Below are 26,207 nucleotides of genomic sequence, written 5' to 3'. Positions count from 1 at the left end.
AAGTACTTTGGACCACTGAGCAACAGTCCAGTGCTGCTTCTCTGTAGCCCAGGTCAGGCGTTTCTGCTGCTGTTTCTGGTTCAAAAGTGGCTTGACCTGGGGAATGCGGCACCTGTAGCCCATTTCCTGCACACGCCTGTGCACGGTGGCTCTGGATGTTTCTACTCCAGACTCAGTCCACTGCTTCCACACGTCCCCCAAGGTCTGGAATCGGCCCTTCTCCACAATCTTACTCAGGGTCCGGTCACCTCTTCTCGTTGTGCAGCGTTTTCTGCCACACTTTTTCCTTCCCACAGACTTCCCACTGAGGTGCCTTGATACAGCACTCTGGGAACAGCTTATTCGTTCAGAAATTTCTTTCTGTGTCTTACCCTCTTGCTTGAGGGTGTCAATAGTGGCCTTCTGGACAGCAGTCAGGTCGGCAGTCTTACCCATGATTGGGGTTTTGAGTGATGAACCAGGCTGGGAGTTTTAAAGGCCTCAGGAATCTTTTGCAGGTGTTTAGAGTTAACTCGTTGATTCAGATGATTAGGTTCATAGCTCGTTTGGAGACCCTTTTAATGATATGCTAATTTTGTGAGATAGGAATTTTGGGTTTTCATGAGCTGTATGCCAAAATCATCCGTATTAAGACAATAAAAGACCTGAAGTATTTCAGTTAGTGTGCAATGAATCTAAAATATATGAATGTTAAATTTTCATCATGACATTATGGAAAATAATGAACTTTATCACAATATGCTAATTTTTTTTCAACTGAAAGATGTTGACAGGAAAATTATTTTAGGCTGTGCTTTGCTTGATTAGTGAAACCTTTGCCTGCTCTTTCCACAATGAATCATCTGAATAAAAATATGCATCATAGCCTGTAACTCTTGTGGTAGCAAAGTGGATGAGCCTGTCTGGGGAGGTAGAGTTGTTTTTTTTAACATTTAGCTCCACCCAGATACTTGCTAGGTGACATGAACCACTCTGACAAGCAGGTTTTCACTCAGGTGAGGTAGTGCTTTGTGTAACAAAGAAGAAAATGGTAGTTTTCCCTCCTAAATCCATGCCATAGTTTGTTCAAATGTATTATCTATGTGATTTGAATTGATTGTTGTGTTCCCAGGAAAATTTGGAGAACATCTACAAGAGGAATTTTCTGTGAACTACAGTGGTGGAGCCTGTTAGTTATATAGAAAAGCACAGGTGAGTTTAATTTGTATTTTGGATCTTTGGCTAGCTGAACTGTTTGCATACCAATTATTGCATAAACTATGAAGGTTAATTTTTATATCAAGGTAATAGTAGATTTCTTGTTATGTGTTATCTTATTTATATATGATACTTTTTATGTTCCCTCTTTGTTCCTGTGAAAACAGGAAGAGCTACTAGACCAATAGGGCCTGTCTTTAACTATGCTCAGTTTATTGAATATATCTATATATATTGTTTCTTAATTGGTAGTAGACCCAATAAATTAACTACTGTTCATTCAGAAAATTTAAGTGAGTGGGACAGTAATCATTCAAAAATGGTGAAATTAAAGTTGTAGTTGTTTATAGGCAAACAGTTTAAGTTGGGTTAAAGAGTGCTTTGCAATAAAGCAATAAAAATGCCCCCATAAAGCATCTCTTTAGTCATTGTGGGTTTCTGCTAAACATACATGTATTTACTCATTCTAGTTCTTCTTATTAATACTTTTAGTTTCTTATAGGGACAATGAAATATGCTTAATTTAACTTTTATTTTCCTCATTCAAAAGGTTGTAAACCTAGTTTTTGATTTTGAACACTGCTATTGAAAAAAAGGGTTTTACATTCTATACACTAAAGGGTGTAAAATTTGTCCATAGACAAAATGACTGACAGAATATTAAGATTTGTTTCAAACTCCATTTGCAAAAAAATTTAAATATTAAAGCAGTTTAAAGATAATCAATTAATAATCTTGGAAAGAAAATGTATAAATTGAGATTTAATGTCCTAATAACTAACAGCATTGTTGTTTTTCTTTTGTTTTTTTTAAACACAATGTTTTTTTTAAAGACAAAGACTTCACGGTAAATCCTTTTTTCTGTGATTTATCTTTGTTACATTTTTGAAATGCTTTTGTTGATCACAGTTCTTCTGGTCTCTCCATGAAACACAACTAGCTCTAAAGATCTGTCTTTGCAAAATTATCTTCATCAAATTGCAATGACGGACCCTCAGGTGAACAGCTGCTCTGACAAATCCCCTGCCAGCACATTCAAACCATCCCACTCACGGAATAACAGCACTGGTTCATCCAAGCATTCAAAACAGGTAAGAAAAACAAACATCACTCTGTAACTGTAGTAGTGGATTATTTTAAAAATATTTAATTTGCTTTATTAAATTACTCTAATAGTTGATTAAAAGTTGATGCTTTATTTCACTTAATCAAATTAATTTGATGCAAGACACTGGTACAGTACTGTTACCAACAGCTTTCTCTATTTCAGCCAAAAAAAACTGTCTGAGATTAAAAAAGGGCATCTAGTCTACCATCATCTGTTGAAGTGACATGTTTTTCAGGTCTCATGCAGATAAATTCGTAATTTATTCAGTTGCCACATTCTTTTTAAAGAAATGGCTATACTCCTGGCAGCCCTTGCAAACTAAACTATAATTGTGCTTTTTCCAATTGTACTGCCAGACCTTTGATGTTCGACGTGTGTCATTTGTGTCTCTCGCTGTTTAGTTGAGCATTGCACAGTAGGAGCTTGGGGTAAATTTCCTCTAATGTACACCTCTGGGAATACTGGTTGCATTCTTTTTTTTAAGTCTAATGCATAATTGTTCTCATTGAAGAAAAGGATGGACTTCAGATAGCTTGGAAATGGCCTCCACAAGATTGATGGACAGATACAATTTCTTTGACATTATTTTAAGACACTTCAGAGCAATTAACTACAAGACCTCTTGCTTTAAAAAAAGTTCTTATGCTTGGTGGAGATCCGCCCTGCATTTTATAATCAGCACCATGCTTTTTACTTACCTGCATAATCCTATGGAACCAGGAAGCACATACTTTGTTTTCCCCATGACTGCAAATTGTATCACAAAAAAACAGATATGCATCTTTATCTTGCATATGCTGACATTCAGTCACTTGATCAGATCACAACTGAAGTTTTTAAAAGGGCAGTCAGCTGGTGTATGCATTACAAACAACCTCTAAGTGCATCTTCCAAGTTGTAATTGTGATAGAATCTTGGGCCACATTCAATGCCAGGGTTTCTCTTTTGGTATCAGCATCATTTCCTGACTGTCAAAATGTTTTTCTTTTTGTGTCAGTCCCGTAACTGGGAGGTTATGGATGATGCCTCCTCTGTTCCTGGTTCCTCTCTGGACCTCAGTATCCCTGGGATCTGTGAAGGGTACCTAATGAAGAGAAGGAAGTATCCACTGAAGGGCTGGCACAAGGTGATTTCTGTATAGACAGCAACATGTGTACAGATTTTCAGTGTCATTGTAATTAAGAATACTAAACCACATGCATTCAAAAGGGATGTTATTGATGAATTGATAAATACATTGTAGTTTGACCACAAGTTGCTATTACAAAACCAAGAAAATGTATTATTAGAGGCTGAGCTGTATACAGCATTTCTGCTTGGAAAATTAAATGACTGAAATCATCAATTTCAATATTGATCAGCAGTTTTCTATTGCTTGTTTTCCCTCCCTCAGAGGTACTTCCTGTTAGAAAAAGGAGTTCTCAAATACTCAAAGACTCAACAAGATGTAGGTCAAAGCTCCTTGCACTATACTGAACATTCATAAAATATTTTGTTTGCTTTTCAGTATGGTGCAGTGGAAGATATTAGTAAATCTGTTTTTGTGTTTAAGATTCAGAAAGGAAAGCTGCATGGCTCTCTTGACATCAGCATGGCTGTTATGTCTGTAAACAAGAAGTCCAAACGAATAGACCTTGATGCTGGAGACAACCTATATCACCTTAAGGTACCTAAACATTTTAGCTGTGAGATTTTAAACTAGATGCCCCTTAATATACTTTGCCAAAATGTAGATTATTTACATGGTTTTAAATGATCATCAGATAATCTGGCATTAATAATGTCCCCCATTTGTCTCATTTGTCCATATTAGGCAAAGAGCAGTGATATCTTCTACATCTGGCTGACGAAGCTGGGTGCTCATCGCCTTTTTAGAAAACATGAAGCAATGAGTGTCCATCGTGGTGTTCTTCATGCTCTTTCCTTGAGCCAGAGTACCCTGCCAGTTGTGGCCCCTATGACCCAGCAAAATCAATCAACTGTGAGTATACATTATTTCCTTAGTTTAAGGTATTTAGGGTAATTTACTTTAGACCTGACATTTAAAAGAGTTTTTAATACAGCAAATGTAGTTTTTCTTTCTTAAATTAAACTAAGCTCAACCCTGTGTTTGGAGTCCAACTGGGCTGTATTCAATCTTATGTTTTAAGGGTAATGGCTGTAGGTAGCGGATGACTTTTGCAGACAATTATTATTAATTGTAATACCACTTTACAAAGAAAACCTACATTTTGTATTGTATTTTCTTTTTCATCATTTTCTGTTGTTGGTGTAAGCTTTACTATTAAAACATTTTTTTGGTCTGTAAAAATTGGAGAAAAAACTTATTTTCTGATGTAATGATCGGTTTTCTAGCCTCCTCACTACACCGGCTCAACATCTATAGATGGTCCAGAGATCATAAGAACTGCTCCTTCTACCTCTTATTCAGGGGTAACCAACAAAGTGTCTGCTTGGCTGCAGCAAACCCACAACATTGATGCAACTTCCAATGGTGATTTAGCTGTGTACTTTACATTTTCATGAAGCTTCATTGCAGCAGCGGATTTCACAACATAGTCCAAACATATTTCCATATGTTTCATACAATGTTCATTTCAATGTTCACCTGCGGTTTACCAGACCTGGCTCAGAATCAAGCAGATCTGAAAGAACTGGCTCAACTTGTACAGAGACTACACTGGCTTGAAGGAGGGATTCCTATCACAAATACTGACCTTGAGATGCGCATCAGCATGCAGGTAAGTACCCTGATCCCATATATACATCTCTCTCTCTCTCTCTCTCTCTCTCTCCCTCCCTCCACCACCCCTGTCCTAGATTTACAAAACAGTTTAACATTATATATAATCTGACCTACCTGCTGTATTTATGTGCAATGTAAGATAAATAACATATCTAGTTTCAAACTGACTCCTGTGTGAATTTCCCTAAATGTGTTTTAATATTGTGTCTGCTCTTTAAATTGTTTTTCCTGTAGATGTTGTACTTTAGGATAAACACAATAATTAAAAGTACATTCGTTTGTTTCCAGAATCTCTTCCTAGAGAAACCCAAGAAGAAGTCAGGGAAGGTGGGTCATTCAAGGACTTTATCTCGTGTTGAAGCCATGGGTGGAATGGTAAGAAATTCAGAAATATTTTCCATTTACCAGCTGGAATTCAGGAAACTGTTCAAGAAACTGCAACTGTTTCAGATCAGATTTTCTTTCTGAAATTTAGACTTGTAAGTGTATATATGCATAACATTATTGTATACTTTATTGCTGGAGGTCACCTGAAGATGTCCAAACTTTCCAAACTTTACAGCACATTTTGGTGGATGTTGTATTTAATTACATACATTCCTGCAAAACCTGATAATGCAACAAATGCATCTGATGCCTCAACCTCAGTTTTGACTGTCCATATGTAACCCTAACCCTATTTTTAAGGTTCATATGCACACAACCAAAAGCATAGATGTTTATATAGAAATTGCCAAATTAATCTGACACTTGGCAATGCCTCAATACAGCACCTTCTTGGTTACCGCACAGTCGGTGTCCAATGACCACCCTACAAAGGATATTTCGCTCCTCTGTGACACAGATTCCCTAAGCTGTTCTTGGCTGATGACAACACATCATTATCAAATGGAATATTCCAGTTTAATCTCATTATCCATGCTTGTGTCCAGAAAATAATGTGTAAATGTACAAACTGGAAATTGGTGCTTGTAAATGAATGAATGCTCCAGATTGTAGACTTGCTTTGGTGAGACCCAAAAACAGTACCGCTTTATTAAACAAACATGAAACATGGATATAAGAAAAATTAAACAGTTTTATGTCCATTGTGCTGTTTTTGTATGAATGGTGCAACAACATATACTTTTAAAATGGGTTTGGGTTTAGTTTAAGATTCTGCAAGCCAAAAGGCACAAAGATCACACAATCTTCTAAAATACAAGTAGGATAACGAGATGAGTTTCTGCAAAATTTGTTTTGTTTGCTAAAATTCACAAATTTAAAACTAAAGACTAGTACTGAAGCCTTTGAAATAAATATTTATATCAATACTATAATTTTTTATGCTTTTTCTCTTTCTCTGTTTTTCCTAGTTCACATCAAGCCATCTGAGTACAGACAACAGTTCCAATTTGGCTGCATCTGTTCAGTCCATACCTGACTATGTTTACTCACAGCTGTCAAATCCTCAAGTAACCTCACCTGAGGCAAAAAAGCTCCACCAAGAAATTTGTACTCTTTCTCAGAGGGGTAAGAGCTTTTATCTAATGGGTAGCTTTGTGTCATATCAAGTGTAATGTTTAAATTTGCTGCACAGTCCATAGAAGTTTTGATATAGAATGTGTTATTTGTTCAAATAGATAAATATATAGGTTATATGCATAAGGCTTAACGGAAATAGATTGATGTGATTAACTCTTGTGAATGCTGTGCTTTAGTCTATGCCTCTTTGAAGTCCATTCATGAGGTTTTGAGCTTGGAAAGAGAGAGACTGAGACAGGCTTGGACTAGCCCTGACCTGAGGCAGAATGCCTCACAGCAGCTGGCAACACTCTGCAGCACACTGTCTGAGGTAACATTTGATAGTTCATACTAACATTTGAACAACCAACCAACCCACCCACACACACACAAGGCAAATAACTAATGCAAAGCTGTTGAACATAGGAAAAAAATAAAAATGGCATAACCCACAACCATGTTTTTTTTTTCCAGAATTATAAGAGAATTTTTAAAGCTATACTACTTATGGTTGCCACAAAATATTAGTATCGGCCTTAAAGAAACAAAGAAAGCCGAGCCCTCCTTGCTTCTGGGAGGTTCTGTGTGAAACTGTTCAACAGGTTTGTGCTGTTTCTAGGCAGGAACACACCTTGCATACCTCTCTCCCTTTGTTTAAGAAAGGCAGAGACAGAAATACTGACAGAAATGACTGTGACACTGAAACTTACTGTCTTGCTATTTCATTCACATGCTGCTGATGGAACCATCTATTCTCAGTTGCTATGACTTGGTCTTTTACTGTCTGCCTTATAACTGACTGTCACTATCTTTGTATATACTGTCATGGGGAAGTGCATTATTTGATATAATTTGACATATTGGGACACAAAAGGTAATCTAGTCCTTACCAGGTTTAGAAATCAACATTAATCATCTGGGGCATAAAATGTCCTTTAAAATACAAAGGTGCACAACCAATTTTGTTGGATGTTTTTGCAGTGTTCAAAAACAAAACATGAACTTGGTAAAGACGTGACTTTAATTCCATGTCCTAATTGGTAAAATCTTTGAATCTGGAGGGTGTACTCTCCTCTTGTGGGACTGTATTTGGTATAACTGAATTCCAAATAAACACTCACTGCTGAGTGGGTGCACTGGAGCAAGGTTATCGTTAACGAAATCATGAAAACTAGAAGTAAAAAAACATTTACGTTTACTGAAATAAAAATAAAAACGAGACTTTGCAAAGAAAAGGAAAACTAACTGAAACTGTGATGAGCGTTCACAAAACTAAAATGAACTGAATTTATAGAGATTATGTGCTTAGTTTTGGTATGTGTGTCTCATGCATTAGTATCAAGTCTAGCTTCTGGTAATTGGTGTTTTTTTAAAAAGTTTTTCCTGTGCCGCATTATGCCAGCAGATGGTCGGTACATCACTCAAGTAATTTGTGCGGTCCGTTCACGCCTAGCGTTATGTCAGCAAAACTTGGCACCAGAGTCCAATTTGGGATGACTTTGAGTATTACTGCGTTTTAGATAAAAGCAAGTGTCTAGGGTGACCAGATGTCCCAAATTTCCGGCGACAACCTGTCCCCAAATATGTTCCAGTTTTTTTTGTATGTGTGTGTTTTGTGAAGTAGAAAAATAAATGTTGTGTGTATACTGTTATTATGGTAACCTGGGGTAAAAAGCACAAATGAGCATGTTGCGCGCACAAACAGCTGTTTCGAGAGCTGGTGCTGTGTGCACGCCTTGGACTGGGCTGATCCTTGCTGTGATAAAGGTTTGGTTCACGGTAGGAAACGTTAATAGTGTTGTTAACATTGACTATAAGCAGGTAAAAACAAAAATGGCTTGGACATGTTTTCTTTTATTAAAGGTGAGGTTCCAAATGCAATTAAAGTTTTTATGAACGAACAGAACAGCAACCAACACCAGTCGGTCGTGGCAGATGGCCGCTCAAGCTGAGCCTGGTTCTGCTGGAGGTTTCTTCCTGTTAAAAGGGAATTTTTCCTCTCCGCTGTTGCTACATGCATGCTCAGTATGAGGGATTGCTGCAAAGTCAACGCCAGTGACTGTTCACTGTCTCTACATGCTCATCCAGGAGGAGTGACTGCTACAAATCTCTGACTCGATGCAATCTGCATCGAGTCAGTCAGTTTTTCTATCTAAGATTTCCTTAGATAGAAAAACATTTTATCCAATTTGAATAAATAACTGAATCTGACTGCACTGTTCAAGGGTTAGGATTAATTGGAATGTATGTAGCTTGACTTTTGTGAAGTGCCTTGAGACGACATGTGTTGTGAATTGGAGCTATATAAATAAACTGAATTGAATTGAAAAGGCAACACAAGATCTCTGGGAGTAGCTACAGCTGAGTGAGGGAGACAGGGAGAAATAATAACAGAATGATTTAAAAAAACAAAAAAAAAACACTGATTTTGGAAGGTCGAGTGCTACAGTGTCAACAAGGATTTGTCCAAAGTAAGATGTTTTAGAATTGATTGGTGACCTTTAGTTTATATTTTCCGAGTTAGTTGAGTTGCTTTGCTAATTTATTATAGTGATTTTTGAAATCCGACTGAGGAATGTATTCCTCTCAGTTTGGACATATGGTTACTGACAGTCAGTAACGGGGAAAGTGAATGAGGGAAGAACTGCATCAACTGAGACTGATGTAGAGGGAGAGAGAATCACCTGGTTAAATATGCATTTCTACTCTTGTATTAGCCTGTAGCTCCAAGTAAATATAGCAGTTTTTATTTTTATAAATATAGCAATTTGTTATTTTATCAACTGAGGAAAATAGTTAAGTAATTGAAGAAAAGTTAATATTTATAGGAATATATTAGAATTCTCCTAGTTTCTCATCTATAAATAACCAACTACTAAAGGGTATCTGAAACAAAAATAAATTTGTAATTTTTCATTTTTCATTTTGTTAAACATTCCAATGTTTTTGGAGAGGATTGTGATTATATTATATCTCTGTTTTAGAAAAATGAACATCTGATGACAAAGAGGAGAGAGGAGGATAATAGAAAAAAGTGTGAAAAAACTGTAAAATTGGAAGTTAGAGAGAGAGAAGGAAAATGGACTGACAGAAAGAAGAGTAATGCTAATTGCAAGGAAAGAGCAGAGAAGTGTTAGAAAAACATGGAGAGGAAAGAAGACGGACTCTACTACTATTTATTTGTTTTATTACTCATAGGAAATGCTAAGTGTGAATAGACTTTCCTATTACACTTGATTTTTATTTAGTTTAATTATGAATAAATATTTAAAAATAAATGTAACTGTACCAATGTTTTCTTTGTATTAGAATCAGCTTTATTGCCATGTTTGTACAGACAAAAAAGGGATTTGACTCTGGCACACTCTGCTCTCAGTGAGGATTTTGTTTTTGGTGTATATATAATAGTGGAAATAAAGAATATCTTTTTAATGTACATATATACATTATATGTACATATACTGTACAATAGAATATAATGTGAGATCAGTCCAAGTATGCATGGTGTTGTTCTGGAACCCTGATTGTCAGATATTCATCAGAGAAACATCCTGGGCTGAAAAACATTCTCTGTGGTGGCTGGTTTTAGCAGTCAGTGCTGTTACACCAACCTGAAGGTAAAATCCTAAACAGTTTGCGTGCAGAGGTGCAGTCCTGCATAGAGGGAATGTCAGCCCTGATGATTCTTTCTGCAGACCTAATTGTTCGTTGCAGTCTGGGGTTTGTGGGGGTGGTGTTCTCCGAAACTCCACCATCATCTCCATATTCTTGAGTGGGTTAAGTTCCAGGTGGTTCTGACCTCAACAGTGTACCAGTTGATCCACCTCCTGTCTGTATGCAGACTCATCACTGTCCTTGATCAGTCCAATAACAGTGGTGTCATCTGCAAACTTCAGGAGTTTCACAGATGGGTCAGATGGAGTGGTGAGAGAACACACCCCTGGGGGGTGCCGATGCCGATGTGTTCTTGTGCGGGAGAAGATGCTCCCCAGCCTCACCTGCTGCTGCCAGTCCTTCAGGAAGCTATCACCAGCTGAGCTTCTGGTGGAGGATGTCTGGGTTCATGGTGTTGAAGTCCACAAAGAGGATCTTGGCGTACATCCCTGGATGGTTGAGGTGTTGCCGAATGAAGTGTACTCCCAACTTGACTGCATCATCTGCCGACCTGTTTACCTAGCAGGCAAACTGCAGGGAGTCCAGCCTCCCAGGCCAGTCGCTCAAAGGATTTCATGACCACAGACGTCAAGGCGACAGGCCTGTAGTCATTTAATCCTGTGATGGTGGGTTTCTAGGGTACGGGGATTATGGTGTAGCGTTTGAAGGAGGAGGGAACCTTGCACAGCTCCAGTGACTTGTTGAAGATCTCAGTGAAGATGGGTGCCAGTTGGTCGGCGATGAAAGATCACCAGAAATCTTTCTCTTAGATCCTTGGTGCAGGCATGGGGTCTGAAGGCAGGGGTTGGTTGGTGTATGCCAAGAATTTGTTTCTAAATGGGATGTAGAAAATGTGAGTTCATTCCTGCAGTGGAAGCCATTCAACTTGTTGGTAAGATGAGGATTCTGTTCAGGGTTGGGGAAAGGTCTCCTGTAGGCAGTGAGGTTTTTCAAACCATTCCAAACAGCAGAAGCGTCTTCATATGAAAAGCTTTTTTTTAGCTTCTCAGTGTAGCTTCTCTTTGCTGCTTTGATCTCCTTTGTCAGTTTGTTCCTGGCCTGCTTATACAGGGCCCGGTCCCCACTGCTGTGAGCCTCTTCCTTATCCCTGCACTGCTGCCTCAGACAAGAAGTGAACCAAGGTTTATTGTCAATGTATGTGCAGAAGGTCTTGGTCTGCACACACATCCTCACAGACACTGATGTATGATGGTTGATGTAAGTTGGTTTAAATCAGTCCAGTCTGTGCAGTCAAAGTAGTCCTGTAGCATCTGCTTTGAGTCATCAGTCCACTTTTTAACTGTCCAAACCACAGGTTTGGAAGCTCTTAATTTCTGCATGTAGGTTGGGATGAGATGGACCAGAGTGGTCAGCAAATCCCAAAGCAGCCCTTGTGACAGCATAATTTGCATCCTTTAAAGTTGAGAAGCAGTGGTCCAGAGTGTTTTTAGCCCTGGTGGGACACTTTAATGTGCTGTCTGTATTTGGGAAGTTAACTGGAGAGGTTTGCAATGTTAAAATCCCCAAGAGCAATGACCAGAGTCTGGATGTTTTTTTTCACCATGTTTGTTATCGGCTCAGCCAGTTGTTTTTCAGCATCTGAAGTGGAGCCTTGAGGTGGTATGTAAGCACCAACCAGTACGAAGGAGGAGAACTCCCTCGGTACATAAAACTGTTTACAGTTTGAGAAATTACTCCAGGTCACGAATACACGTCTTCTTCAACACTTTGTGTCTTTGCACCAACCTTTGTTTATATAAAAGCAGAGTCCACCTCCTTGCTTTTTTTCCTGATACGTCTGATTCGCTCTAAACAGCTGAAAGCTCGGTATCCAAAGTATGCGGTCTGGGGTGTTCTCATTCAGCCAGGTTTCGGTAAAGCAGAGGGCGGGAGAGCCGCAGAGGTCCGAGTTTTTACAGGTGAGGAGAAGCAGTTCATCCAACTTGTTGACCAGGGAACGCACATTTCCTAGATGGCTTGAAGGCGAGGGTGCGCGTAGTCCCTTCCGTAGAGGGGAAGAGAGCTTCACGAGCATGCCAGCTCTCTTCCCTCTGCGCCATCTCTGGCAGTATAAAGACTAAAACTATATCTGAAACTAATAAAAACTAAACTAAAACTAAGCATTTTCAACAAATAAAAAGTAAACTATCAAACAAATGCTAAACAACTAAAACTAAAATAGAATTGAAAAAGTGAAGTCAAAACTAAATAAAAATAAAACTAATGAAAACTTCAAAACTGAAGTGCAACTGCAAAACCTTGCACTGGAGTCTGCCATTTTTGTTTCTCCTGTGTTTCCTTTGCATTTTCATGCCTGGGTGGGCCGATATTCCATGTCTTTGTGTGTGTAAATATATGTGCAGCTTGACATGCAGTCCCATCTGACCAAAGTCCATTCGGTGTCCCTGTCCTCTGGCTCTACTGAAGAATCGTTCTGCACTGTCTGTACAGATCAGGTTTGTACTATAGTTTGTCCATCTTCAACGTGCTTCTACTCTTTTTGTTTTGAAGTCTTTGTTGTGAAAATGACAGGTATATTTCTTTCTGAGGAAATGATGCTGCATACCTACTACCTACTGCTAAACTTAAATGTATACTGATAATTACAACTACAAACAAAACAAGGGATCATGAGACCTTTGTCAGTAAAGTTGGTGGTACTAAGATTAAGGCCCTGTTTACACGACAACAATCCATTAAAAACAAGAATTCTTTGTTTTCCCCCACTTTTGTTAACACATCTACACAATGTTTTAATTATTGCCACGCCACTAGTTGGTATGTTCTCTAAAAGCTCAACAACATGCACAAACAATTACTGCTTACAAAATAGGAGAGTTCCCTTTGCTGGAGAACCGTAGTTAGTTTCATAAGTCATCAGCACATGTACTCTGCAATCCAGTATAATTAGGCCCGAGCAGGAAGCCTGCAAGGGTCTATTGTAATCGTAGTGTTTCTTATTCTTTCTTTTTTCCGTTGCGTCTTTGCGGAGCAATTTGGGCACTTTGCTATGCACCAAAACTCACAAGATTTTATCCAAAATTGTCCCCCGTGTGAAATTCTTGTTCCTTAATGTCATTGTCAGTGGGTGTGGCCAAACCAATTAGCCACGCCCCCAAACGTGAGATAGGCCAAACCGTAAGTTGTAGAGATCTGAACTTTGGCACACAGGTAGAGCTCCTCAAACCAAGAAAAAAAGTATCTTGGGTGTATGCCCTAAAACGCACACGAAGTCGGCCATTTTGGGTCAAAAGCCAATTTTTTGCCGTTTTTCACTTTTACTCACCTCGAACTTTAACGAACTCCTCCTAGGAATTTTGAGCGATTGGCGGGTTAGGGTTAGGGTTAAAATATAACTTCTTGCCATAAAAGACGAAATTGTTATAGCTCCTACAAGGAAAGTCAGAGACCTTAAGCCTTCTAAGATTGATCTGCCTCTGGCCCTGAACAATATTCACTGATCAGATGCTGACATCATTGAAGCCCTGCCCCCTGAGAACAAAAAGTGTCATGTTTTCCTTTAGAGAGTCAATTTTTGATGTTCTTCACCTTATCAATGTGATACTGTCGCAAGTAACAGATAACTTGATGGTCTAAGACAGTCGCCAGTACTGACTGCTTTAGCTGGAGGGTGTGGCTATGATGGCATGGCGAATTCTGATGTCATGCCACGGCCATACGTTTGGCTCTAAATTACACACGCATGGTCTGATTCACTCCAAACTGAATATGGTTGATCTTTGTCAACCCCCAAACAGCTCTACTGGATTACATTGAAATTTGGAGCAAAAGCGCCCCCTAGGACACTTCAAGGGCTATATCTCCCTTATACAGGTCCTTCTCAAAATACTAGCATATTGTGATAAAGTTAATTATTTTCCATAATGTCATGATGAAAATTTAACATTCATATATTTTAGATTCATTGCACACTAACTGAAATATTTCAGGTCTTTTATTGTCTTAATATGGATGATTTTGGCATACAGCTCATGAAAACCCAAAATTCCTATCTCACAAAATTAGCATATCATTAAAAGGGTCTCTAAACGAGCTATGAACCTAACCATCTGAATCAACGAGTTAACTCTAAACACCTGCAAAAGATTCCTGAGGCCTTTAAAACTCCCAGCCTGGTTCATCACTCAAAACCCCAATCATGGGTAAGACTGCCGACCTGACTGCTGTCCAGAAGGCCACTATTGACACCCTCAAGCAAGAGGGTAAGACACAGAAAGAAATTTCTGAACGAATAGGCTGTTCCCAGAGTGCTGTATCAAGGCACCTCAGTGGGAAGTCTGTGGGAAGGAAAAAGTGTGGCAGAAAACGCTGCACAACGAGAAGAGGTGACCGGACCCTGAGGAAGATTGTGGAGAAGGGCCGATTCCAGACCTTGGGGGACCTGCGGAAGCAGTGGACTGAGTCTGGAGTAGAAACATCCAGAGCCACCAGTTCTGTAAAAACCTCATGTCATTTTGTTCTTGGAGCCTCGGAGGGGAGATAAAAATTCTGTTCCTCAGGAGTCTGTACAGAGCTTAACATGTACAGGTCCTTCTCAAAATATTAGCATATTGTTATAAAGTTCGTTATTTTCCATAATGTCATGATGAAAATTTAACATTCATATATTTTAGATTCATTGCACACTAACTGAAATATTTTAGGTCTTTTATTGTCTTAATACGGATGATTTTGGCATACAGCTCATGAAAACCCAAAATTCCTATCTCACAAAATTAGCATATCATTAAAAGGGTCTCTAAACGAGCTATGAACCTAATCATCTGAATCAACGAGTTAACTCTAAACACCTGCAAAAGATTCCTGAGGCCTTTAAAACTCCCAGCCTGGTTCATCACTCAAAACCCCAATCATGGGTAAGACTGCCGACCTGACTGCTGTCCAGAAGGCCACTATTGACACCCTCAAGCAAGAGGGTAAGACACAGAAAGACATTTCTGAACCAATAGGCTGTTCCCAGAGTGCTGTATCAAGGCACCTCAGTGGGAAGTCTGTGGGAAGGAAAAAGTGTGGCAGAAAACGCTGCACAACGAGAAGAGGTGACCGGACCCTGAGGAAGATTGTGGAGAAGGGCCGATTCCAGACCTTGGGGGACCTGCGGAAGCAGTGGACTGAGTCTGGAGTAGAAACATCCAGAGCCACCGTGCACAGGTGTGTGCAGGAAATGGGCTACAGGTGCCGCATTCCCCAGGTCAAGCCACTTTTGAACCAGAAACAGCGGCAGAAGCGCCTGACCTGGGCTACAGAGAAGCAGCACTGGACTGTTGCTCAGTGGTCCAAAGTACTTTTTTCGGATGAAAGCAAATTCTGCATGTCATTCAGAAATCAAGGTGCCAGAGTCTGGAGGAAGACTGGGGAGAAGGAAATGCCAAAATGCCAGAAGTCCAGTGTCAAGTACCCACAGTCAGTGATGGTCTGGGGTGCCGTGTCAGCTGCTGGTGTTGGTCCACTGTGTTTTATCAAGGGCAGGGTCAATGCAGCTAGCTATCAGGAGATTTTGGAGCACTTCATGCTTCCATCTGCTGAAAAACTTTATGGAGATGAAGATTTCATTTTTCAGCACGACCTGGCACCTGCTCACAGTGCCAAAACCACTGGTAAATGGTTTACTGACCATGGTATCACTGTGCTCAATTGGCCTGCCAACTCTCCTGACCTGAACCCCATAGAGAATCTGTGGGATATTGTGAAGAGAACGTTGAGAGACTCAAGACCCAACACTCTGGATGAGCTAAAGGCCGCTATCGAAGCATCCTGGGCCTCCATAAGACCTCAGCAGTGCCACAGGCTGATTGCCTCCATGCCACGCCGCATTGAAGCAGTCATTTCTGCAAAAGGATTCCCGACCAAGTATTGAGTGCATAACTGTACATGATTATTTGAAGGTTGACGTTTTTTGTATTAAAAACAGTTTTCTTTTAGTGGTCGGATGAAATATGCTAATTTTGTGAGATAGGAATTTGGGGTTTTCATGAGCTGTATGCCAAAGTCATCCGTATTAAGACAATAAAAGACCTGAAATATTTCAGTTAGTGTGCAATGAATCTAAAATAGATGAATGTTACATTTTCATCATGACATTATGGAAAATAATGAACTTTATCACAATATGCTAATATTTTGAGAAGGACCTGTATAGACCTTTTGCACAGAGCAATTGTCATAATCAGTTTGTTTTTGTGAAATACCATTTGTCAAATAAAAGATAAAGTTCAAAAATAAAATTTCTCTTTTAAACTTCCTTTCAGAAGACACCATCTTTGCGTGGTCATAGCCACCGTGCTCCCTCAGTTGCAGAATCTATGGCAGAATATTTTGATGCCAATGAGGTGATCGTATGCGAGACCTCCTCAGAGGCAGATGCATCAGATGAGTCTGGCTTGAGTGACATTACTACCACCAGCAACTCCGAGCCTGAGGAAGGTCACTGTAAGTTTTTCCCATTTCTCTCTAGCAGGCAAAAATATTTACTGCAACCGCAATATATCACCCCCCCCTTTTTTTCTTTCGTAGCCACTGCCACTCTCAACTACAGAGAAAGTCTAAACAGAATAACTGACAAACCCAGTCTGGTGCCCTCAGATACAGGTAAGAAGACCACTTCTGCTGCTCTGATTATATTGAAAACTGCAGCACAAATAAACTTGATACAGCTGATAAAGGATGTCTAAGTATAACTAAGTTTAACTGGTTGTGTAGGAACCCTATTGGCTTTTGAAATTTTCAAAAAAATATTCAGTGCTTCTAATGTAGCAAGATAAAATATACTTTAACCATGTGAGTTTCTTATTCCCAACAATTATTCCTAACTATGGCAATAAGACAATATAACAGCAGTTTAAGATGAACGCTATTAAATTAAATAAAATCTTATGAAAACATTAAATATGCCAATTAAATTTGGTTTTGACAGCTATATGGTTTTTGCTGTCACAAATATACATTTCAGCATGCTAAAATGGTCAGTTTCAGTCCAATTCACACCTTGTATCTGACTAAAACATCTATGTGATCCAAGCGAACAATGGCACTTACGACTCTCTTTTCATAGGGGAGTCTAATCTGCATGTGAATTTAGATGTGCAGAATGGCATTTCCCAAACAACTTAAAAGCTTGGTACTTCCCCACACTAGCTTTGAATTGAGAAAGTTCTTAGGATGAAGACAGAAATATTTTGCATCTGCTTTAAAGGTCAAAAGAATCTACTTTAACAAGTCATTCATAAAATTAGAAAATTAAGTCGATTAACTAACTGAAACACATTAATTACAGACAGACTGTTCTTGTCAAACCTTAATTCCTTTTAATAATGATTTTCTGCTTACAGCTAATGAAAACAGGGCATTTAAGATTAGAATATTACATTAGACCAAGAAAAAACAGAAATTCAGGCTTAATGGAGGATGTATGTTTAATATTTGCTTAAAGGTTAATTTCTTTTTTCTTTAAAATATGTCCTCTTGTGGCGTTTCAGGCATACCATATGGGGCAGATGGTTGCCTGCATGTGCCAGGGCAGTTTTACTCTACAAAAAAGTTAACTCAAGGCAGCATCCTGATTGCCTGATTAACTTTAATTCTGAATTCAATCCAGCATCAGAGTAGGCAGCCTGTATTGATGCTATTGTAACCTGTGTTTGTAGGATCTTCAACAGTTTGGAGTAGTTGTGTATTGGGCATGCATATGTGTAGAAATGGATGCGTTCATGTTGAGTGTGTTTGTGCAAGTTTGACACCTGGAAGTGTACAATTTGTAAGCGTGGTGAGAACGGTAGAAGGCTTGCAATCCACAACACCTATGAGAACCAAAGGACACCCAGACCCAGCACTGGAAGGCAGTACCAGTCCCAGGCAGCAAGACATAAAGCATCGCCCTGGTCAGCCATACACCCTGCACAGAAGTAGATCACCAGCAAGGCACAGAAACAGCACGGCAGCAACCCCGACCCAGCCACAACACCCCCATTAGCCCCGCAGGCCAAGCCTGGGAGCCAGTGTCCCCAGTGGCCCAGGGGTCCCGCACCTACCCTTGGCGGCAAAGACTGCACAGCAACTAGCCCAACACACCGTTGCGAGCCAGGGCCACATAATGGGGGCCCACCACTCCGAGAGAGGGACCAAACAGTCACACAGATGACACCCCACCAAGGCAGGATGCCTCCTGCTGCCCCCCCCCCCTGGCGTCAATAGAGACCCCCAGGTCATCCCCACACACAGTCCCTGCCAAGCCAGTACAGGCCCTGTGGCAGGAGCCAGGGGTCCACCTAGCACCGCCCCCTCTCCGTGGTGTTTGTGTGTGTCTTTGTGGTAATGTGAAGTGTTGTGATGAATACAGATGTGTATGTCTAAAGTGCATTGAAATTGGAGTTGAGGCTGGGGTGTACGAGACCCCACTACATGTTATCAGTCTCCCCAACCCCAAAGTCCTAAGTCTCTCAAGTGCATTAAAATTGAGGTGTAGGTCGGGGCTAAATATGGCAACGGGGGTTGTATGGTCCCCCATGCCCACAAGGCCCTTCCGCCAAAACCCCAAGACCCTCCCTCTGTGTTGTATTACATATGTGAGGAAGGCGGGGTTAGGCACCAAGGCACCAGCATGAATCACCCCCTTGGGGCCAGCTCCTCAACTGGCCCCATTTTTGTCATGCCAGTGCCCTCACCAGCCCAGCGCCAACCAAGGCTAGGGACCCTCCAGAGATCCCCAAAGACACCATTAGGAAGCCCCCACAGAGCAGCCGCCCGTCCACCTCAGTGGGAGCTGTCCGGGACAACCCGAGCCAGCCAAGAGAAACGAGCTCACTGCAGCATTCCAAGTCCAGGAACCAGAGATCAATCACAACACCCAGAACCACATGCACCACACAGGCCCTGGCAGGTGCTCCCTGCCTTCAGGTACCTACCTTCCACATCTGCTGCGCCTAACGTCCACGCAGACACACCCAACTCCCTCAACTCCCCATTTTTTTTTTGTCACAGTTGCCCTTTTGAGAATCATTTTATCATAAATTGACTACCCATCATTTCTATGTTTCAACATTCCAGGGCGACGCACCACACTCCCTGCCCCAGGAGCAGACAACAGTCACATTGGCATTATGACCATCCTATACAATAACATTGGCAAGGACCTGTCCAGGGTCTCAATGCCAGTGGCTCTTAATGAGCCACTGTCTTTGCTTCAACGACTTAGTGAAGAGTTAGAGTACTCTGAGCTGTTGGACATTGCCAATAATACTGATGACCCATATCAAAGAATGGTGAGTTTGGTTTTCTTTTATTCATAAACAGCTGGAGCCAAAATTACTCTGGATAGTACACAAAGTTTATTGAAGACTAAGAGCAATGAATGTTCCTAGGTGTATGTGGCAGCGTTCTCCATTTCTGGTTATGCCTGGGCATCTTGGAGAAATCGCTACAAACCATTCAACCCCATCCTAGGTGAAACATACGAGAATCATAGAGAAGACAGGGGATTCCATTACATCAGTGAACAGGTAATAATAATTTGAGTGGTAATTGAATTCATTTCTATTTTAGAAAATGTGAAAATGCAGGTTTTTTTATGTTATTAGGTTAGCCATCACCCACCAATCTCAGCTTGTCATGCAGAGTCTGAAAACTTCACTTTCTGGCAAGGTAGGTATTGTGTAACTGTTGCATGGTTAATATACCTGACATACTGAGTAAACATAAACTTTTTTTTTATGTCTGTTCATAGATCAGAGATGGAAAAACAAATTTTGGGGGAAGTCAGTGGAGATAATCTCCACAGGACTGGTCAACGTTTCCCTCCCAAAGTGAGTCCTGGCTATTCAGAAATTTAACAAATGTATTGAGTCCATTGGACCCTAGACGTTTTTTCTTGGGCATACTTGCATGTCCAGTCAGCTGGGAGTGACCTCTGTGTTATCCAGGTTCTTTTGCTTTCAACAAACAATAGGGTGATGTGCAGGACTGCAGTGCTTTCGCTTTTATTCATCATCTGTCCTACCATTTGAGATGACTATCTACATTTGTTTGGCATCCTACAAGTGCTCTTTGGCTGTCTAAAGCTAACTGTATTTCAGCACTAATTGAGAAAAAAATCTAATTTAAAATTTGGCAGCATTCAAGCAGACTCGTTACTCTGGTGAACATGCATAAGCACTTTATTTTAGCGAGGTTTTTTAGTAAAAAAAATGCTTCATATTAACTAGCTGTGCAGTGGTTGTTAAAAAGTGCCAATGAAGGAAAGCAGCTGAAAGTCAGGTCTCCAATATCTGTGTAACTCTGTATGCAGTTAGTTTTCTCACCAACGCTTGTTTGGACTTTAAAGTCAATTCATGTGATAGTGTTAAAATACTAGGCATGCCAGCTGCAGTCAAGGCCTCTTAATGTTTTTGGCTAAGGCATTGACAATAAAATAACTCATGTTCAGATAATTACCAATAGGACACGATTTTTGAAAGACCAGCTTATTTACTGAATGTAAAGAGGAAGCTATTAGTTTATATTGACAGAAGGCATAAATGTTTTTTTTAAATCATCTGCTTTAAACACACTGGAAAGGTGACACAAACATTTTAATGCAATCAATGTATATGTAGTTTTTTGGCTGTAAATGTACTTCTTTTTTTTCTTAGAAATGAGTCCAAGATAAAAAAAAGGCAATTTCTGGAAATGTAGCTTTCTTTGTGCTACCTGGAGTTTGAAACCAAAAAAGAAATTATGAAATATTAACTAGTTTATGATGATCAAGCTGTAATTTGTCATACATGCATACAATATCAAAATTGGCAAAATCGAAAACAGTAGAGCAGGCCTTTGCATAAATTGGCATGTAACCATGCTTAGAAATTAGCATTTTGCTCATCTTTGGTTTTAAATGTCATTTTGAAATTCCTCTGTCCTGTTGAATGAAAAACAAATAAAAGTAGGAAGATATAGTTTTCCTAAATTTGCTAGAAATTTGGACCTAAACGTGTTTTTTGTTGTCACTTATTCAAGTAAATGTGATGTTTGCGCTGATGGGTATCCTGCATGTGCCTGTTTTCTGTAATGTTTTGTGTGAACGGCATTTAATTTTCAATTTTCTCTTGCCTACTGATCTAACATCATATCATAAGGGCAATGAGCATCAAAACAAATACATTTGAGAGGAAAATCAATAATCAAATTAAATGCATCTATGTAGGTATGGTGATCACTATGAATGGAATAAAGCAGTGACCTGCATCAACAATGTATTGAGCCAACAACGCTGGTTGGAGCATTATGGTGAGGTGGTCATCAGAAATACAAAGAGTGATGTGTGTACCTGCAAGATGACCTTTGTCAAGGCAAGATATGAACATGCATGCTCATTTCCTAATTGATCGGTTTCCTGTAACTGACTGCAGCCTTGACGTATCAGATTTTGTCCCCCTCTTTTTCTTTTAGTCTCGCTATTGGAGCTCAGAGAACAATAAGAACGAGATACAGGGTGTTGTGTTGGACCGAGCTGGAGAGGTGGTTCATCGTTTTGGAGGATTCTGGCATGAAGGTGTCTTCTGTGACACTATGGCCACACCAACATGCATCTGGAAGCCCAGTGAGGACCAAGTGTTTGCATTCAGTTTAAATCCTAAACATTGGGTGCAACTACTGTACAGCTGTACAGAAATACACTGCTCAAAAAATTTAAGGAACACTCTGAAAACACATCAGATCTCAATTGGAAAAACAAATCATGCTAGTATCCATACTGATTTGGAATGGGTAATATGTTAAGGAGAAACAGATGCAGCATCATTTAATAAAAATAAAAATGATCAACCCACAGAATTTAAACTGAAAAACTAATGTGGCAGGCTGATCCAGTTTGGCGAAATGCCATTGCAGCAACTCAAAAGGGTATTTAGTTGCACAAAAACTTTGGGTCATGCTCCTTATGAGATGACAGATGATATCCTGGGATATCTCTTCTGATCCTAACCAGTGCATCACTGAGCTCCTGGACAGCTGGTTGTGCGATCTGGTGGTGTCTGATGGACCTACATGTGACGTCCCAGAGATGTTCTATTGGATTGTGGTCAGGGGAGTGTGGAGGCCAATTAATGGTATCAATTCCTTCATCCTCCAGGAACTGCTGGCATATTCTTAACAAATGAGGTCGAGCATTCTCTTGCACTAAGAGGAACCCAGTTCAACTTGTAGGGCTCTGGCAGTACTCCTGCTGTTCCTCCTTGCACAATGGAGAAGATGCCGTCCAGCTGACGGCCATGTCCTCCTTTCCTAAATTAACTTCCTGTCTCCTGGAATCTTCTCCATGCTCTTAAGACTTTGCTGGGAGACACTGCAAACTTTTGGGCAATGGCCCAATTGATGTACCATCCTGGTGGAGTTGGACTGCCTGTACAACCTCTGTAGGGTCTACGTATTGTCTCATGCTACCAGTAGTGACACTAATGGTAGCATGACTGCTTTCCAGCAAAACTACTGAAAGGCAGTCAAATAGGAGTCAAAAAAGTGTCTGCGGCCTCCACCTGGTCTCAGAGTTTATCAAAATTCCAGATGTTTACCTGTCCCTGATTTAAAAAGTGTTTCTTAAATTATTTTGAACAGTGAATTTAGACAACGTATACCTTAACATACAAGCTGCCTGATAATTTTTTTCTGCTAATTCTAACCTTTTTTTCTTTAAGAATCAGAAAGATTCAGCTACAGAAATTTTAGCTAATGGCTAAATTGCCTAATTTCCTTAGTCTGAATTTTGGTGTGATTTTGTCCAGATGTACAGCCTGATGACCACATTCGGTATTATGGTTTCTCGCGTTATGCCAGAGAACTAAATGAATTAAATGCAGAGTTAAAAGACGTCCTCCCCCCTACGGACACTCGCTTCAGGCCAGATCAGAGGTAATGTGTGAGTTTTGTATTTGATTTTATGTAATGGTACATTTGTTTTCAAACTTCCCAACATCCCTTATTCCACTTATTGTTGTACAGGCTCCTGGAGGAGGGAAAAGTGGCAGAGGCAGATAAAAAGAAGGACAAGGTGGAGGAAAAGCAAAGGGAAAGGAGGAAGGAAATGGCCAAAAGAGGAGAGGAGCACATCCCTAGGTTCTTTAGGTGAAACAAATTACAATTTATAATCCTTCATCACGTCTAGTCTAATTGATAAATGTACCATTGCAAGCCAAAACTAAAGAGATTCTTAAGACTGAGAAAAAATAAATACATTTAAACATATGAATTCAGGCCTAAGCTGTACATACAATAGTTTGAACATGGTTAGAAATATTGGGATGGTAGGGGGAAAAAGGGTGTAAGTATTCATATATCAGTTAGTAAGTTGTAACCTGATTTTAGGCACAGCTTCATATTGCAAAACATTAAAGTGTAGACCTTGGCACTGTTTGGCCTATACCACAGATACATGTATTAGGCACATATCCTCTAATGGTGCTGTTTGGGTAGAAAACATCTTCAGTGGGCATCATTGGCACCCATAGTAATTAGAATGACATTAGAACTTACCAAATTAAATTTTGTTCTGATCAGAGAAAACCTTTCTTCCACATTTCAATGTCTGTTATTAGAATACATTATTTACTCTTTTATGGTACTGATTATTGCAATTTCTTGATAGTTTGTGTTATCTTTTTACAGAAATGTACTTGATGAGGCTGGCAGAGATGTGTGGATTTACAATGGAACGTACTGGAAGATTCGCCAGGATCCAGGCTTTTCGAAGACTGAAAATCTACATTTGTGGTAGAATACTAAAGCTGGCCTACTTCCATGGGGCAATAAATAAATCCGGCTAGATACATCAAGTAACATGAAGACAAATGGTATTCTTTACTTTCTGTTAACAACAAATACTTCTATTGAATCAGTACTGCTGTAACTCAACTGGACAATTAAGACTTGGTGTGTGTGTGCTCCCTCTGTTACTTTTAGCATAAGAGTAGCATCAGTGTTCATAGAAACATGAATTTATCTTGATTCAATATGTAACTTAAAGGCAAGATGGAATAATGTAATCAATTAAACAAATTATTTTGTGTATAAATAGTCACTGAAGGACTATTTTTATTTCACTAAACCTTTGTCTATATGTATGTGCCTTACTAAAATGACAGAGAAAACATTGTATTGTCAGCTTTAACATGTCTACAACAGGGGTAGTCATACTCCAGAGGATTGTGTTGTGCCGGTTTTTTTTCCTCAATGTGTCCTACAAACCCAAAATAAGGCTTACATACATTACGTTTGATTTTATTTGGTCATGGCATTATGATCTTTTCTTGGTATTTTGGGTATGCATGTTCTATAATCCAGCCTTTTCTTTTGCTTGAATGATCTGAATGACTAGAAATTTAAGCAGTACATTTACTCTTAGCTGATGCAGCTTTTACAAAGTAAAAACTTTGCAAACAAACTGGAAAATCCTTATTTTTTATGTTTTTTTAGTTTCTGTTTTTCTTCCAAAATAAACAATCCCATAATTAAGGTTGTTTTTATTTTTTGGTCATATTTGAAACATTATTCAATGTGAAAGGGCTAAAACATGATCTATAGTATACCATTTTCAAACTGAACCTTAATGGCTTTGGTAAATGTGCCCTAGTGCTAATAAATTCTAAGCAGAGATGGTTGTGCATCTGACATTTTTTTTTTTTCTCACAAAGCAAGTACTTGTGAAGGGGATTCCAGAATTGTAAGTATATGGTTAGAAGAAGTTCTGCAGGGTTGTTTTAAGGCTACAGACTTTGATGTACTGTGCCAGCCACATGGAAAGGAGATCTATGACTGTGAGAATCATTATAAAAAACTTATGAATGTACAAGACCATCCGCAGCTGCATAGTGAGATACGTCCACAATAACAAACCCTGGATCACCAGTGACCTGAAGGAACTGAGAAACAAGAAAAAAACAGTCTTTAGGGAAAGGACAAGGAATTATTGAGTACTAAAAGGTGCATGGATTTAAGATTAGAGACTGCAAGGTGGTGTACAGGTAAAAGCTGAAGAGCAAACTCCAGTAGAACAATATCAGGGATGAAGATTATTAAAGGCTTCAACCAGAAGAAGGATCTGATAGATGGAATTTTGGAAATAGCCAATGAGATGAACACATTCTTCAGTTCAGGAATAATCTTGACCTTCTCTCCTGCCCACATCCACACTGACATTCCACATCCGTTGACAGGCAGCACTGGAAGGATCATGATGTTTGATTTCTTCAGTGCATTTAACACCATTCTGCCTGTTTGGCATTGTCAGAAACAATAGTAGGCCTCAACAATCAATCACCTTATTAACAGACCACACTTAGTGGAGCTGAAAAGTTGTGTGTTTAACCAAGTCGTCAGGAGCAACAATCTGTACACCTTGCAGTACAAGTCAGAGTCCTTTCATCTGCAGAGTTACTCATATTTCTATGTATTCATTGGGTGAATCAGAGATGGATAAGAAGCTGAATATGGAGAGATGTTGGACTGCTTTGAGGCTTGATGTGCAAACAACCATCCTTCCTTAAATGTGAACAAAGCAAAAGAGGTAATTGTAGATTTTATGAGAATCAGGAATAGGTCATGGGATCTAATGGGGAAGTAGAGCAAGGAGCTCTATTGTTTTTACGCAGTTTTTTCATTACTAGGCCTGCGCAGCGCTGCGAAGGTCTATTGCACAGATGTCATACTCCAGTCCTCGAGGGCCAGTGCCCTGCAACCTTTAGATGGGCCCCTGCTTCAACACACCTGAATCTAAAAATTAGGTAATTAGCAGGATTCTGGAGAACTTGACTGCATACTGAGGAGGTAATTCGGCCATAGATTCAGGTGTGTTGGACCAGGTATACATCTAAAGGTTTGAGGACACCGGCCTTCGAGGACTGGAGTTTGACATCCCTGGTCTATTGTAATTCGAATGTTTATTATTAGGCCCGAGCAGCAAGCACTGCAAGGGCCTATTGTAATTACTTGATTTCTTATTATTATTCTTCCATGCCG

At 39.7% G+C, this 26,207-nt stretch overlaps 1 protein-coding gene across 7 annotated transcripts; it reads left to right on the top strand.

The window, feature by feature from the left end:
- Positions 1-858: 858 nt before the first annotated feature.
- LOC124865003 (oxysterol-binding protein-related protein 6-like) lies at positions 859-24,704 on the top strand. 7 transcript variants are annotated; one of them, XM_047359985.1, is made up of 25 exons: positions 859-995; positions 1,112-1,191; positions 2,031-2,044; positions 2,138-2,288; positions 3,303-3,431; positions 3,699-3,752; positions 3,858-3,971; positions 4,119-4,286; positions 4,661-4,799; positions 4,928-5,046; positions 5,340-5,426; positions 6,407-6,563; positions 6,752-6,885; positions 12,572-12,664; positions 16,481-16,658; positions 16,743-16,817; positions 19,272-19,486; positions 19,586-19,723; positions 19,802-19,865; positions 19,948-20,026; positions 21,403-21,547; positions 21,648-21,798; positions 22,979-23,105; positions 23,196-23,318; positions 23,859-24,704. In XM_047359985.1, exons 4-25 carry the CDS (start codon positions 2,181-2,183, stop codon positions 23,965-23,967), a joined length of 2,706 nt encoding a protein of 901 aa, XP_047215941.1. In that variant the 5' UTR covers positions 859-995; positions 1,112-1,191; positions 2,031-2,044; positions 2,138-2,180; the 3' UTR covers positions 23,968-24,704. The 7 variants fall into 7 exon arrangements, with proteins under 7 accessions (XP_047215941.1, XP_047215936.1, XP_047215942.1 ...); XM_047359980.1 differs by having other exon boundaries at positions 16,478-16,658; XM_047359981.1 differs by having other exon boundaries at positions 991-1,030; positions 16,478-16,658.
- Positions 24,705-26,207: the final 1,503 nt, after the last annotated feature.

Source organism: Girardinichthys multiradiatus, chromosome Y (assembly GCF_021462225.1).
Source record: "Girardinichthys multiradiatus isolate DD_20200921_A chromosome Y, DD_fGirMul_XY1, whole genome shotgun sequence".
NCBI lineage: Eukaryota > Metazoa > Chordata > Actinopteri > Cyprinodontiformes > Goodeidae > Girardinichthys > Girardinichthys multiradiatus.
Note: the sequence above shows the minus strand (reverse complement) of the source record. Positions and strands in the feature narration are given on the sequence as shown.

Excerpts from the sequence above, each read along its gene's own strand:
- LOC124865003 (XM_047359982.1), top strand. The coding sequence starts at position 2,181 with ATGACGGACCCTCAGGTGAACAGCTGCTCTGACAAATCCCCTGCCAGC. Across the intron at positions 3,432-3,698 it reads CACTGAAGGGCTGGCACAAG|AGGTACTTCCTGTTAGAAAA; the intron begins GTGATTTCTGTA and ends TCCCTCCCTCAG. Across the intron at positions 12,665-16,477 it reads GCACTGTCTGTACAGATCAG|AAGACACCATCTTTGCGTGG; the intron begins GTTTGTACTATA and ends ACTTCCTTTCAG.